Source organism: Ips typographus, linkage group LG11 (assembly GCF_016097725.1).
Source record: "Ips typographus isolate SLU linkage group LG11, UJ_Ityp_2.0, whole genome shotgun sequence".
NCBI lineage: Eukaryota > Metazoa > Arthropoda > Insecta > Coleoptera > Curculionidae > Ips > Ips typographus.
This window is the reverse complement of record NC_138432.1, coordinates 9498380-9513412: the sequence shown is the minus strand read 5'-3', so window position 1 is coordinate 9513412 and position 15033 is coordinate 9498380. Positions and strand designations below refer to the sequence as shown.

General features: G+C 35.5%; 1 protein-coding gene across 11 annotated transcripts in view; it reads right to left on the bottom strand.

Moving 5' to 3' along the window:
* The window catches only part of rg (A kinase anchor protein rugose), a 105288-nt gene that overhangs the window by 64528 nt on the left and 25727 nt on the right, over positions 1-15033 (bottom strand). For all 11 annotated transcript variants that reach the window (XM_081989896.1, XM_081989897.1, XM_081989901.1 and 8 more), the window contains exons 3-5: positions 3466-3592; positions 2719-2819; positions 1933-2028 (exon numbers count right to left, since the gene is read on the bottom strand). In XM_081989896.1, the coding sequence (XP_081846022.1) occupies positions 1933-2028; positions 2719-2819; positions 3466-3592 (324 nt within the window). The remainder of the gene's footprint in view (positions 1-1932; positions 2029-2718; positions 2820-3465; positions 3593-15033) is intronic.

Sequence of the window (15033 nt, the reverse complement as noted above, 5' to 3'; positions counted from 1 at the left end):
AAAAAAAACAATAAGCCAAACAAGCTTAAGGAAATCCTCGCGAAAGACGTGTCATATAGAAGGGATAAATCATTGAAATAAAATATTTACGTTTATCTAAAGCACGGCTTTATACACTGCCAGTTTCGAAATAATAAATGGTTTTGTTAACGTATGGTTAAACTTGGGGCTAAACTAGTCAGATTTACGAAACTCTTATTTTATACACTAAAATATTTTGATTTATTATACATATAAACGAAGAAAATTGTTGACATTACACAACAATTAACAACACATTTTCTACTTTAGAAGAGCGACAAATTACCTAACAATGTTTACAGCTGCTAAAATAAAACTCAGAGCTAAAGTTATAAAACTGCTCTCAACCTAAATGAAACCTGTAAAGTTGAAACTTTCTTGTGCTATTACAATTTACGATTACTTTTTTATACAATCCAGTAAAGTGAATTGCTACTATTAGAAAAATTTTGATGGTAGATAAAAAAAAGTTCCAAGAAACTGAATTATTCAAGTTGATAACTTATTTAAAAAGGCTTACAGCCATCACGTGTCTGCAATAAACTGAATACGACAGCCTGAACGTCCATTACATTTTTTACGAGTCCTAAGATAAACGTACATACGTGCCAGAGTGCATTTTGCAATTTTAATCCCTCCAGACATACCAAAAAATTTCCAACAAAACCCCATTCTCGTTATTCAGCCACATTAACCAAAGTACATGATAATAAACGCCATAATACGAATCATCATTATCAAAATCGAATAATTTTAATAGAAATGCCTCGTAAAGCATTATTGCAGCATGGATGATTTAATATGCTCACCGCATTAAATATTATTACGAACAGATACAATGTTGAGGCTAAATTCATCAACTACTCATTTACAATACACAGTTCATTTATGCTTTTCATAATTAGTGCCAATGTTCAGACTTTCCCAAAAAAAGAAAATAGAACTGCACTTATTCGGATTAAACCTACACAACATTTTAACGTTAATACAGCAAAATAACTATTTTACGCAAAGTAAAAAAGACATTTTGCGGGATCGATTCCAACTTCAGCCAGAAAAGTGTTTCTTTCACTTTATTTGATTACTATTTCCGTGCCAGAAAATACCCGTAGAGTGCTTCGAATTGACTTTGCTAAAAAGGCCAAAATAACAATCTCTCCCTTTCTCTATAAGCAGTACGGCTTCATTAACAATGCAATTTCCAGCACCTTGTGCGAAACTCCACAATGTAATCTTAATAACAGAAGAAAGCTTTTGTTTGCCTCATCTCCGAAAAGCAAAACATATTTCGAGGGAATTCGTTACATCCAATCAACATTACGATAAGCTAATAAGTGAACATCCCCTTTCGGTTATGTATTTAGGGAATATTTTCCTTGTGCCCACTCAATTTCTCCCTTGCCAAACAGTGACACCGAATCATTTGCCAAAGGAAAGGCACGATACTTTAAATGGGCTTAATTGCGTTTCAAATTAATTGCAAAAGTTTCGAGTCGAATTAAGAACTCGAATTTAATCTACGTTGATTCGATGGGGGTTTTTGAATGAAGCAAATAACACAAAATGATAAAGTGGAATGCAATTTAGATTTGGTATGCACAAATTGAGGAATGTCAGCGAATAATGCTGCTCGAAATCATTGACATGAATATTACAAATCCAGTAAAGCTTCTGGTTGTGATGGTTTATTTAGATTGGTACAAAATTGGGCTTTTATCTGTTACTTTAACTTTAAATAATTGGGCTCAAAACTGTTACTTTAACTAAATTGTGTTCCTTTCAATTACCATACTTTTAATTGATGATAATAAAATATGACAGAGAAAAACGACCGGAAAATCGAGTGAAAACCTAACCGTATCGCAATTAACTAAATTGAGACCGCAAAACGTCCAAACTGATTTCGCTTACCGATCCCTTCTTGCCCGGAAAGCTGAAGAAAACGTCCGGACCCGTCCGTTGGGGCATCTGACGCAGGACGTTCAGCAATTTGGCGGAATGTCGTGGCTGAAACAGAAACGGTACCGATCAAATAAATTTGAAACGTTTTCCTAATTGGATCCGCTGGAAAACCAACCCGGAAAATTATATTTATCCATTTTTTAAAAATTTAGCCCAGTCAGTTGACTGTTTGATTGATGAATTTTTCCATCTATCCACACACGTGTTATTTAATCTGAATCAAATTCTTAATTGAATCGGTAATCAAGATTCAATTGTGGCCTACACTGTAAAGAATTCCCACAGGCGTCAATTAAAACAAATAAGCAACCCCCAAATAAATGTATTAAAAGGGTTTTGTGGATGAGTAGGGACGACCCGATCACAGGGTTTTATGAGTTCATTGGAATTTATAGAGGGCGCAGCAGGACCAGAAAGGTCTTTGTGTGTATTTACTGGATTTATATTTAAAGTTTATAGGTTGCGTTATGGGGAAAATTAATTGAAAACTGGTAATCTAACTAAAAATGACAATTTTTCACTCAGCGTGAACCAACACTTCGATTGTGTTGGTTTTTCACACAATTCGATTGTGGCATCATCCAACACAATGCGACAGAAACTAGTTAATCAAACTCATAAGCATTATTGATTTACCGCTCCAATACAATTAAAATTCCAAGAGCGTGGCACAGTTGAATTAACTCGGAATCAGTTAGGAAATATTTAATGAAAGAATGCCCAAAGGACACTTACCCATTTACCACTCGAGGCCTTCATGGAGCCGAAAAGTAATTTCAGTTCTTTTACCGTGATGCTGTAGCTTGCCAGAACGCCGAGCATTTCAATGAGCAAATCTGTAAAAGAGAAGGTTAAACCTTAACAAATTAATAAGTCCCTAATTAGGCAGTTAACAGAAAAAAAGGTGTGAAACATTACAAAATATTGTCAACGTTATGAATAAAACAGTGTCACACTGTTTGGCCTTTTCCCCTCTACTACTCCCAGTAATTGGAGAAATCACTCCAAGAAAAAAAAATTGTTACCTGAGCATCCTGATAAAACGAAAAGCGACAAGCCGTGGAACACTTTCGGGAATATTTTCGTGCCACGTCAAATTAAAAGAAAAAAAAAATAGGAAAAACTGTCTCCCTTTTTCCCCACCCCGGTCGAAACGGCGAACGTTTTAATTTGACTAATGGCCGACCATTATCGCTGACTTTTCCAGTTAAAGACATAAAAAAAACGTTTCATCTCGATTGGACTTTGAACGGGAGGGAAAAACTGAACCCCCGTTTTCTAAGGGATTAACGTGTGTCACTTGACATATTACACGGAAATCGATCCGTTGAGATGCGATTTCTTTCTACAGAAAGCAGGCTTAATAAACTAGTCAGCATGAAGCGGAAGTAACTTTGTTATACACTTCTTTCGTTCAAATTTAATAAGACTCGCTTGTTCCGGGAATATGAAAGATAAGATGGCTCCAAACGTAAGGCTTACCTGCGACCACCGTGTCGGCGTATCTTAATCTCTTAAGTATGTGCTCTATAAGGCCCACATCGGTGCATGCTTGCAAATTCCGAACGCTCTTCCTCAGGATTGCAATGAAAACACTCCAAATCTCCGCCTGGAAATAAATGAGAACGCTGTAAATTAGATAGAACGAGTGGAAATCGGGACGGTTTTGTGCTATTATACCCCGATATCCCAAAGCAAAAAAAGTCCAAGATATTGATTCGAAACAATTTTTAAAGCAGGTAAAGTTCGGTAAAAGAACCAATACAAATCAATGAGCTAAACAATATGTTAGTCTACAGATGATGTTCACAAGATCTCATTAGAAGTCAATCTTTCTGAATTTTTGGCAAATTGGTTTTGAATGACTCTCTCTTCTTACAATTCCCTTCCTGTATAGCTAAAAAGTGTATAAACTATAAAAACTGTAAGCAATTTAGATATCTGTCAGAGTTTAATGATAAATCAATTTTTAAAATGCAATCTTTTCGCTTTTCGGCAAAAGTACAGTGTGGTACGAGGAATTTGGTAATTACAGACATCGGGCTAATATCCTGAATACCAGTTCCGCATTCTTCCCCTTAATTGGAACCGAGACGAACCGAAAATCTGATCGCGTTGTTCGAAGAAGTTCGGTCTAAATTAAATACCGAACGGAACTTATGCTCTGCCATTGCCCGATTTTGGGAAAATTGCCTGAAAAGTTATTTTCTGCATAGAAAGGAATTTAGTGAGGGAACGGCAAAAAACTACTTAGTTCGTAAGTTTTTTTAAAAAAAGTTAATATTCAAGGTTCTAAGTCCTGGTAGCTGGTAAAATTAAGTTAGGCCATTATTCGAAATTACATATAACGTAAAACTGCATTTCAATGGTCGGAATTTGTAGTTTATTTACAAAAAAGAAGGCTTTTTGGTAATTTACTTTGAAAATGCGTAAATAAATTCAAATCGACAGTTTTGCCGCCTGTATGACGTAGACGACTTTCAGCTGTTTTATTGGCTGTGTTCACGCTCCATGGAGCGGGCAGAGCGTTTTTGACGTCACAATGACGTAATTTGACAGTTGGTCAAATTATGGTTTTGTTTAATTCACCGCCCTCTATACTAGAAAGCCTAAAATGTCACTTTTAATGGCGGCGTTAGCGGTTTTCCTTTTATACACAAACGTATGCAGATGCAGTAAGAAATATGTATTTTTTTTATTATTTCGTGTAGTTGATTGCAAGTTGTGAGTAAAAAATCAAAAAAAGGTTCATTCCTGATCCAGATATGTATAGAAAGAGCGTTTTATACGCAATCAAGTCCAGCCTAAACAAATTGGTTAGAACATTTGTCCTGGAAAGTACAACACACAGCAAACTAGTTTAAAGACTGTTAAATGTAAGAAAATCTGTAAATCCTTGAAACTAGGTAAGCAAAATTGGTAAATGGTTCTTATATTATTACCAAGAACATTCATTCAAAATTATTTTTGTTGCTCTCACAATGAAGGATGTTTTAAAATGTAACTCACATACCTGTGCATGTAACAAGTACCTAATAAGTTTACTGTACTAGAAAGCACTTGTACCTACCATTGAGTATAGTGTTGGAGTAAAATCATCCCACTTCAAAGTGTTCAACCACTGTTGAGCTAGATCACCGCCCTCTGTACAAGAAAGCCAAGAAGGTGCATGCCAAAAATTCCAATATGGCCGAAATATGGGATTGACAGTTTGCATTTGTTTGTATTGTGGAAATTGAGTTTTTCGATGATTAAATTCATTTTTAAAGTTTAAAGTCAAGACTTGGGATTACTTGCCAAAGTAATTTTTGTTTGCTATTATATATTGTTGTTTATATGTTTGTTGTTCTAGTGAAAGTGTAGTTTGTGTTCATTTTATTGTGTTATCACTATTGTTATTGTTCCTTCATTGTTCTATAATTTGTTGTTGGTTTTTTAACTTAAATTCTATTGCCTCTACAATATGCCGTCACACTTGTTGTTTGCCAAATTGTAAAAGCAATTTGGAGAAAGGCCCAAAAGTATCCTTTCCTTTCCAAAAGACCCTGCTCGAACCCAACAGTGGTTGAAAGCTTTGAACTGGAATGATTTTACTCCAACACAATACTCAGTGGTAAGTACAATATGCTTTCTCATTCAGTAAACTTATTGCCTCTTACATACATAAGTGAGTTAAATTTTGAGGCCGCCTGCATTTTGAGAGCAACAAAGGTTTACTCTGAAGAAACAGGACAGCTTTTAGAAGTTTCATTGGCACATTTACATTTTAAAAGAAAGGTCTTGGTAATAATATAAAACCCATTTACCACTTTTGCTTACCTAGATTCAAGGATTTCCAAATTTTCTTTGATTGAGCAGTTTTTACATTAGTTTGTTGTACTTTCCAAGACAAAGGGTTCTAACCAAACTTGCTTTGGCTGGACTTTATTGGATATAAAAAGCCATATCTATACATATCTGGATCAGGAATGAAGCGTTCTTTGATTTTTCACTCACAACTTCTAATCAACTACACGAAAAAATAAAAAAAAACATATTTTCTACTGCATCTCCATAGGTTTGTGTACAAAAAAAAATCCGATAACGCCGCCATTAAAAGGACATTCTAGGCTTTCTTGTAAAGAAGGCGGTGGCTAGATCCGATTTTTTGTAAAGTAAAAAACTGACACGGTTGGGCCTTTTCCTGAATTGCTGTTACAATGTGGCTTGAAAAACTTATGAACGGCAGCAAACAAACATAAGTAACGCAAATAACCTCAAGTTTTGATTTTAAACCGTAAAAATTCATCTAATCCTCAAAAAACTCAATTTCCACAATACACACTGTCACTACTATTCCCGCCATATTGGAATTTTTGACAAGCACCTTCTAGGCTTTCTAGTATAGTAGGCGGTGCTAAATCTCTATCTTAAATAGGAGGCCATGAAGACACCAAATTTGACATTTGTTCAAAAGCTATCCGCCGCCGGAGGGAGTTACTTTTTTTTAAATCACATGACCCCATGATCACAAAATTATACGAAGGCCACGTGACCTTTGGATTATATAGCGTATATAGGCTTTCTAGTATAGTAGGCGGTGGCTCTGCTCGCTCAATGGAGTTTGAAAACGAATGCCGGCTGTGGCTGTCTGATGGTTGACAGCATCTTCGAATCAGCTGATTTATAACCTCAAAGTCAAGTATAGAGTGAAGTCCGCAGAGTGCCATGTTGCCAAATAACCCGTTTTATAGCACGACAGGACAACAATTTTTTATTTCACTGGACAAAAAGTAATTTGATGTCAATTTGACATAAATGTCAAGATTAATTTAAATCAGTAAAAGTTTACAAACTGGCAACACGAAAGCGGGTCTAGAAAAAGCTGATTTTAAATGCTACTATCAAATTTGAATCTTTTTACTTGACTTTGTAAGTGGGATGAGCCCCATTGCAGTGTGTTACCCTTGTATACATCATTTCCATGAATTTAAGCACGTAAATTTTAATAATATATTGACGTCCCTCCCTTAAAGGATTCGTAATTAGGACATATTAATTATTAATCTAGCTTCCACTTTCAATAGGGCTCTGTCGCACACAAAGGGGCTCAAAATTCACAGACGAAGGAACAAACGGCGTCGCGAATTTACTTAATGTAAAAATAACGAATAATTTCAGCGCCGCCTGGCGGTTATGTATTGTAATGTTCCGCGGTGACGCAAATTTACATACATACATATGCAAAGTACATTAGAACGTCGAAACTTTAAGTACCCCCCGTCGCTTCTTTATATTAAAACTTGAATACCGAAATTGTTTGTATAATGGAGTGCTTACCAATTTTAGTTCGTCGTTTAACTGAATTGGCGAAAAAGTGCAGTTCCGATGAAGTAAATTTCGAAAACTGTTCAGTTTTATGTGCAACCCGTACGTGATAGCGAACTAATAGTTCCACTTTTATTGCCAAACTCAAACTGATGGATTTTATCTAGAAAATAAATGTTTTCTTGAGGCATCGAGAGTATGTCAAATTCAGATACATAAACCTGAAGAAGTCTTTATTTAACAATACAGTCCTACCAAACTCATCACAATTACCTATTTAATTTGCTTCAGCAGCACTTTGGCTAATTAGTATAAAACGAGATTGCAATTTTCGAATCGTGCACCTCGACAATGCGAATTCTCGAGTACAAATCTCGAAATCAATATTCAATACCACAACCCTTCATGTATTTCCCTTTCGTGGGCAAGGATTAGAGCTGAATGTGTTCGTATTCTTGTAAAACAGGATTGTCGAGGTTTTTGTATGCAGAATCGACGATGCGCATATGGAAGAAGTCGGATGCTCTCGATAAGTCAGAACGGCAAATCGACCTCAATTCCCTACGTTCATGTTGAGTTTGGCAATTTTGCGAGCTGCTTTATGTGTTAGAAATACAGAGTTAGTGTAAAAATTGCTTTTTTACGTAACTCTTTTAAACTAATCTAATTTCGTAACTTGCTTCAAAAATGTTCTATCTCTCATAGTTTCAGCTTTTATGACATTTTTTCTTAAGACAAAATATTTGTCAAACTGAAAACAACTTGACTAATACTGATCTACTTTAATAAAGCTCTCCAACAACAAAAACAAACTTATCAAGTCTATAAAACTCAGCTTGTGTACCTTGGAAATTAATCTTCTTCTTTGTTCCGGAAAAAATAATAAAAGTTCCCTTCAAATTTAATTTATGCGACATAAAATGAAATTTTATGATGTTATAAAAGTTATATGAATTATTTGGCTGATTAGGCGTCAAAGAAACGAACGGAGCATTAAAGAGGTGTAGAAACTTGGTTTTAACGATCCAGGAATGCTTCATTAATCGTGAAAGAAAAAAAAAAGCGTCAATTTGTGTGCTAGCATTAAATTGTTGAAGAAAATCAGTCACTCTACTGAACTGTTTAAGCTTTTATAAATCCATTTTTAAGAATGCAAAATTTCGTTTTTCCTAAACGGATGAAGAGGGGAAAGTATCGTTACGACCCAAATTTTGCACAGACGCGTGGCATAATGCGAAGGAAAACTATCGTAACGTTGGGAACATTTTAAAATCGTCCATGCGAGACAACCCCGTCGGAAACGTGTGTATCCGTCGCATGGTAGACCCACGAAACATACGAAGAGAGACGGAAAATGGGCGAAATCAGTGAGATGATGCAAAATGGGAAACGTCGGGAAATGTGAGAAAAGCGCACCGCAAAGAGACCCCCCGAGAAACGAGCTCATCATCATCCCACCCGCGTATAATGGAATAACCATCTGTTTAGGTCGAGTAAACCATTTTTAAATTATATTGAAAACCAAAGAAGTGTATTTTTTTGTTGCACTTCTTTACGATAATCTCACAAAGAAAAACACTAACAGACACAAAAGTAACGTACCTGCTTCGGTGGTGATGAATTAAAGCCTGAAAAGTGGCATGCCTTCACTCAATTCCTAAATTGTCCCATCCGAATATTATATTCCGGGAGACAAATATCTCTTTGCGGCAAGTACAAACACGCTATTATTTACCGAGTGTCCGAGAGCTCCAAAGTTTCCGAGCCTCTTTGCAACAAACAGAAGCCCTCATTAAGCAGGACTTCCAAGGGGATTATACGAATTAATACTTCGTCGTCGGTACAGCACTGAATTTACATACTTGTAACAAATTAAGTGCCTTTAATAATGTAACTGAAATATATTGAGATTATAAAGGGATGTGCAGGATTTACTCTTCGGAAGTTTATTCAGCCAAGTAGGGGAAGGGCAGGGCAATTTCAGGGTAAAGTTGTGCAACAAATGACGCAACACAAATATTTTCTTAATCTCCATGAAGTTCAACAGTCAGAAAAATGCAGTCGGACATTTATTTTACCGAAAAGTCTCAATAAAGTTTAGAATTCTTTGACTAGGTTTACAGCTACAGCATCAGTTTTGAAAATAACTTAGTTTGACAAGAAATTTGGAAAATACATTCATTCAGAAGGACATTCATTGATTTGATCACATTTTCAGTTAAAGGGTTTTGGCCACTGTTACTGCAGTTTTCAAGGTAACTTTCAGACGATTTTGACTGTCTTTACTACTCCCTCCTCTCAGATTTACTACAGTAAAATCTGAAGACAAAAACCTATTTTTCAATTTCTTACAACATTTTTAAATTACTCTTGTTTGACACAATAAAATATTTATTTTAGCAAATTACTCATTGAAATGTATTTTTAATATCCTTATTATTCACACATGTTTAATAAACTCGTAAATCAATAACAAAAATCAAATTACAATGTAGTGACGTAACAGTGTAATTGAAACGTTTTGAATGTAGCTTTGGTAAACGTTTGCTTCGTCATTTACGAAGTTCAAAATATTTGACTTTCTGTGACGACGTAGAAGTCTAAAGCGTTTTTCTTAAAACTTGATTTACTTTTCTGTTGTTACGTCATCTCAATTTACTTTGATTTTTGCTTCGTTTCCACGAGTTTGCTTATTCCAGTCTGGTTTTTAGGTTCAATTTAGTGCCTTCAGTGAACATTTCAGGTTCCTAGCTGCCCAAATACCAAAATTATGGACCAAATTGTGTTTCATGAGTCAGTTGAGTGTGTTTTCTGCTATTTTCTGTTTGGTTATTCCAGTTTGACAAAAACCAAGAGTATTTTCGTGAGCAGAGCAAATATGACACAATTTGACAAAACCGTAATTTGACAATTGGTCATTGTGTCGCTCGGCTCTTTATCAATCAAAAAACGAATTCAGCCATTTTCTTTCGTTTTGTGAATGCTGCAGAGTGTCGTAGAAAAAGTATTCTACTCGTATGTAATGGCTATTACTCACTTGATGACTCTCAACACTCGCCTTCGGCGTGAGTCGCAAACTTCATCTTCGTGAGTAATAGCTATTATTACATACTCGTTAAAATATACTATAAACTTACTTGACTAAGGTTAACATCCATTTCCCAGTAGACCTACAACAAACTTTAAATCTAGTTTTTGAGATGTTTTCACAAAACTGAATACGCCATTATTTGTTATACTAATTGGCCAACGTTGAAACTTTCTCCAATGCAAGGACTCTCGTTAAAATAGAGTTTAGAGGACTTAATAATTCTCGTTGCATAACATTTACGTAGTTTGCAAACAAATGTATGGTCAGAGCGAATGGCTTGCTCAAACACAGAAGTTGCAGGCGACATAACGCTTTACGAAACTTTCCAGTTTTGCCACCACCACCATATATCTGAAGCGAAACCGCTAATTAATAGTTTAATAACGTTCGGCGAAATATTGAGATGAAAAGCGATTTTCTCCGAGGTTTTCCAGACAATAGAAAGTTGACAACGAGCTGCGCGTTCAATCCGAATACTTCAATTTATTCGATCAAGTTTACGGCGAAGTTTTAATGCAATGGTAGTGGTGTGAAAGTTTGCAATTAGGCAAATGGAAATTTGATCTGGGGTTTATAAAGAAAGTTTGAGTGGCTGTTATAAATCTAGCATTTAAAAGCGAGTTAGCTTATCACAACTTCAATATTGTTTAGAACGAGCTAGAATGGATGTTTTTCATTAAGACATTCGCAATTTTTCACTAGGTTTTCAAAAAAAAATGTTTATCGTTAAACGAGCTGAATTGCGGAATTTTACCCTCTCGTTTTAAAATGGGATGAGCCGCCTCGGTGGAAAGATTTCGTACATTAATCTCAAGCCTTTGAACGGAATCGGTTACCCGGAGGAATGTTCTTGCTTTATAAACAAAAGAACGTAAATTACGGAGGTTATGCAATTTAGAAGGAAATTAAGCATTAAACCGTCCCATCCTAATACAAAAAGATTAATTGTTCCTGTACAATACAGGTATTATTATCCTCCGGAATTAAACTGAGCAAATCGTTCTTAAAAACAATCAGACACGAACATTTATCTCGGTACCGATCGAACGGATTGAAATTTTATCGAGTAACACGTCAGTCACGTCAAAACCATAAATAAATATTTCAAATTTGTCCCTGCAGGATATTCCTAAACACATTATATCAGGGGACTGGGGCATTTCCAATATATGGAATAGTGGAATCGACCGCGTACACCTGTATATCAGAGAAAACGTTATTGAAAATATTTCAATTTAAAGAGATAGGAAACGGGAATGTCGGATTATACGATTTCCAGGTATTTTTGGGGAGGCTTAGGTTTAATAGAAAAACGTTTTTTTGACCTGAATATTCTATATTGTAAGCTTTTTTGTGAATTCTGTTTGTAAGTCCACACGTGCAGTACGTAAATTCAAGTAAGTAAGTGAAAATGTAAGTAAGTCAACACTTCCATATTAAAAACTCCCGGTGATTTCTAGACCTTTAGGATGCTTTTTCCCAATGAAATCCTAATGGAATATGGAAACAAACTGACTGTAGCAAACAAAAGAGCACTCGCAACACAATTAGAACCCTTCCAAAAGAGTTATACAGTGACAAAATACTCGTATATAGAGCGGCAGGTGTGTTTCCATGTTGTGCTAATTGAACCATTTCTTGCCGAATCCCCCAACGTTGGTCATTTTTACTTCTAATGGAGTGTAGGAGTCGTGAATGATGGAGGGTAATTGCCGAACCGAGTTTAGTCTGCACTCCATTAATAGTAATTGCTAATATAAGTTAGCTGCTTGCAATCTAGGGTTTCTAAATTAATAATGAGCGTCGTAAAGGGAGTCGCCACTCTAGATGACGACCTCAACGACGTCATGGTGAGAATTGAGTCAAGTGGAAACCGGCTCACTAATAATAGTGCCTAGTTTTCCATAATTGGGTCAATTATACTGTGTGTCTAGCGGGATGTGGAAGATTACACCAGATATAAAAAAAGCCTGAGGCAATCTGAGACAAAACAAGATTATAACTCGTAAACTCCCCTATCGGATTGAAGGATTTTTCGAAAAAGGATAAGAACGAGCACCATAATACGATCGAGATAAAGGAAAAGGCGGCCGTTTAATTGGTTATGTGATGGCTGTCAGCTCCCCGGGGTGTTTTCCCTTTTCCTAGATAATAACATTTGCGCCTAACAGGACGGGAGAAATTTGTTTTTACCCTCCGGCAGAATGTTTTTTTACACTCAAGTTATCTCAAAACGTGACCAAATGTTGGGACACAAAACCTAATAGCTCCAAAGGACTTTATTCTATCAGATAATTGTTGATAACACACAGAACCGTGTTTAAGGTTCTGTGATGATGACATTTTTAAACTAAAATTCACAGATGAATAACATTCAGTGGAATTCCCACGAAAATGTATTTTTAAGCGTCGCAAACATAAAACACACTTTGAGGAATTAATTCATATTTCTCCGAGGATGCCTTTCTGTCACATAGCACGTTCCCTAAACCCAAGAGGAGAAGTAATCTTCTTTGAAATTGGCAAAAAAGCTCGACGGGGGAAAATAACAAAAGTGACTTGAGCAGTAAATCAACTAAACATCGGAATCAGTATTCGAATACTCATCAGCAAAGTGACAATAAAAATTCGATTACCTTTGATATTTCAAATTAATTGCTACCGTATTTTCAATCAAGTTTATGATACGAATATCTAAGAAATCAAAATTTAATACATACATTGACAGAAACATGGCATTGTTAACCAGTTTTGTCATATTCTATCAACACTTTTCTACAATTCTACTGAATTACAATTGAACTGACAATGTCCTGTCACATTCTATAGACCTTTGTCTTGATAATTCATTTTAAGAATACGCACTCTGAAGTAAAGTCAAATCAATAATAAGTAACGTAATAAAAAGTAATTAATTTGCTTCAAATAGTAAACATGTTGCGCAACAATTTTCACGCCAAAGAGTAAATAATTAACCACGTTTTCCCGTGTAATTTACTAAATAATGTAAATCGGTGTGAAGCCTTGAATAAATTTAAATTAGGTGGGTGAAATAGGAAATTCCTATTGCCAGTTTTCATGCAGAAAGTAATGTTTTCAATTAAAATTGAAAAGTTTAACAATATAAAACAGTAAATTGAATTTCTCTACTTTAATTTTTCCTCAAGTAACTCAGAGAATGCATCCAAGTAATGTTTTGATATTGGCATTAAAAAAATCAGAAATTGAATAGGTAATTAAGTTCATAATTATCGATGTAAACTCAGATGTCCATCAGAATGTATTATAGACCATTACATTCTTGGTAACATAAACAGTTATCAAGACAGTTTAATTTTGTGCTTGGAAGTTTTTTACTAAAAACTACCTTACTACCATTTATTAAAAACTAAAAAAATAAACGTAAATTAATGTGTGAAGCAGGTGGATGAGCATGGTTCCAATCTACAAAGATTGTCATTAATTGGACAGGTAAAAAATGCGGTAGTCCTAAATCGGAAAAGGATATTATCCTTAGACGGAAAGGCTAACGACTATTTTACGACTTATCCATTAATTAATTTCCACAAAGTTGCGAAAATAGGGATGACGACGTTTAGGTGTATTTTTCTTCTTTCGAATTTATAACTTATGCCCGGAAAAGGATGACAAAAGGAACAGGTGCCTTATGGTAATTCGTCTGAAGAAAGTCGGGACATTCAGTCAGTGCACAACCAATAAAAGTACACGCGTCACATAAATGGGACTTTGAGAATGTGAACTAGACAAGATTGATGATGTATATGACGAATGGGATTAAATCTAGCCGGAATAAAAATAGAGGGTTCTGAAAGGATGATATACAATGTCACAATATCGGTAAAAGTCATTTTTCAAGAAACAGGACAGACTTTTTTAAATGGAAATTTTATGAAAATGTTTGTTTATTAAAAACTAAATACGCCAATTTGAGAGATGGGTCATCCAGTAGTCTTGAGTAACTTTCTAGATTAATCATGTCCCAGTTGTAGCCGCAATGTGACACTCAAAGAAACATTTATACAATAATTTGATGCATTAGTAATTTCTTGTCTTGAGATTTTAGAGGAGGGAGTTAACCGTCATTAATCTTCTTTTGCCTGTCTTGTTGGGTAAACAAACCCTCAGGAAATGTCTTTTAGACCTAATATGCTAGAAATATACGAGTACAGCCTAAACAAAAGCCTGTTCAGGGAGAGTTTAACGACTAGGTCGACGTCTATTTAAATCTACCAACTTACAAGACATAAAATCCCTATCCGTCGGCCTCAAATCAGGGCTAATAATGCCGTCAGCAAGGCGAAACATGTTTGCTTTGTTGCTGTAATTATTATACCACCCAAACGTCTTAGTAATTTCTCCGGGTTTGCCATTAATTTTACCACGTACAATTTAAACTAGTCTGAGATTTTATGCTGTTATGCAAATGCCTAGCGACATTTGTCAACTTAATTTTACTACGCTAGACACCGGGTGGCTGCAAGTTGTTTCTTGAAATCAAGTTGTAAAGAGACGTTGTTGCCAGCTAATCCGTAAAACTAATTTGATATCTCGAGTTGGTCGTAACATTTTTCAATTTTGTCTCATTTTATGTCCGTAGAACCTTTTACCCGTCCATACTTGACAAATTTGCA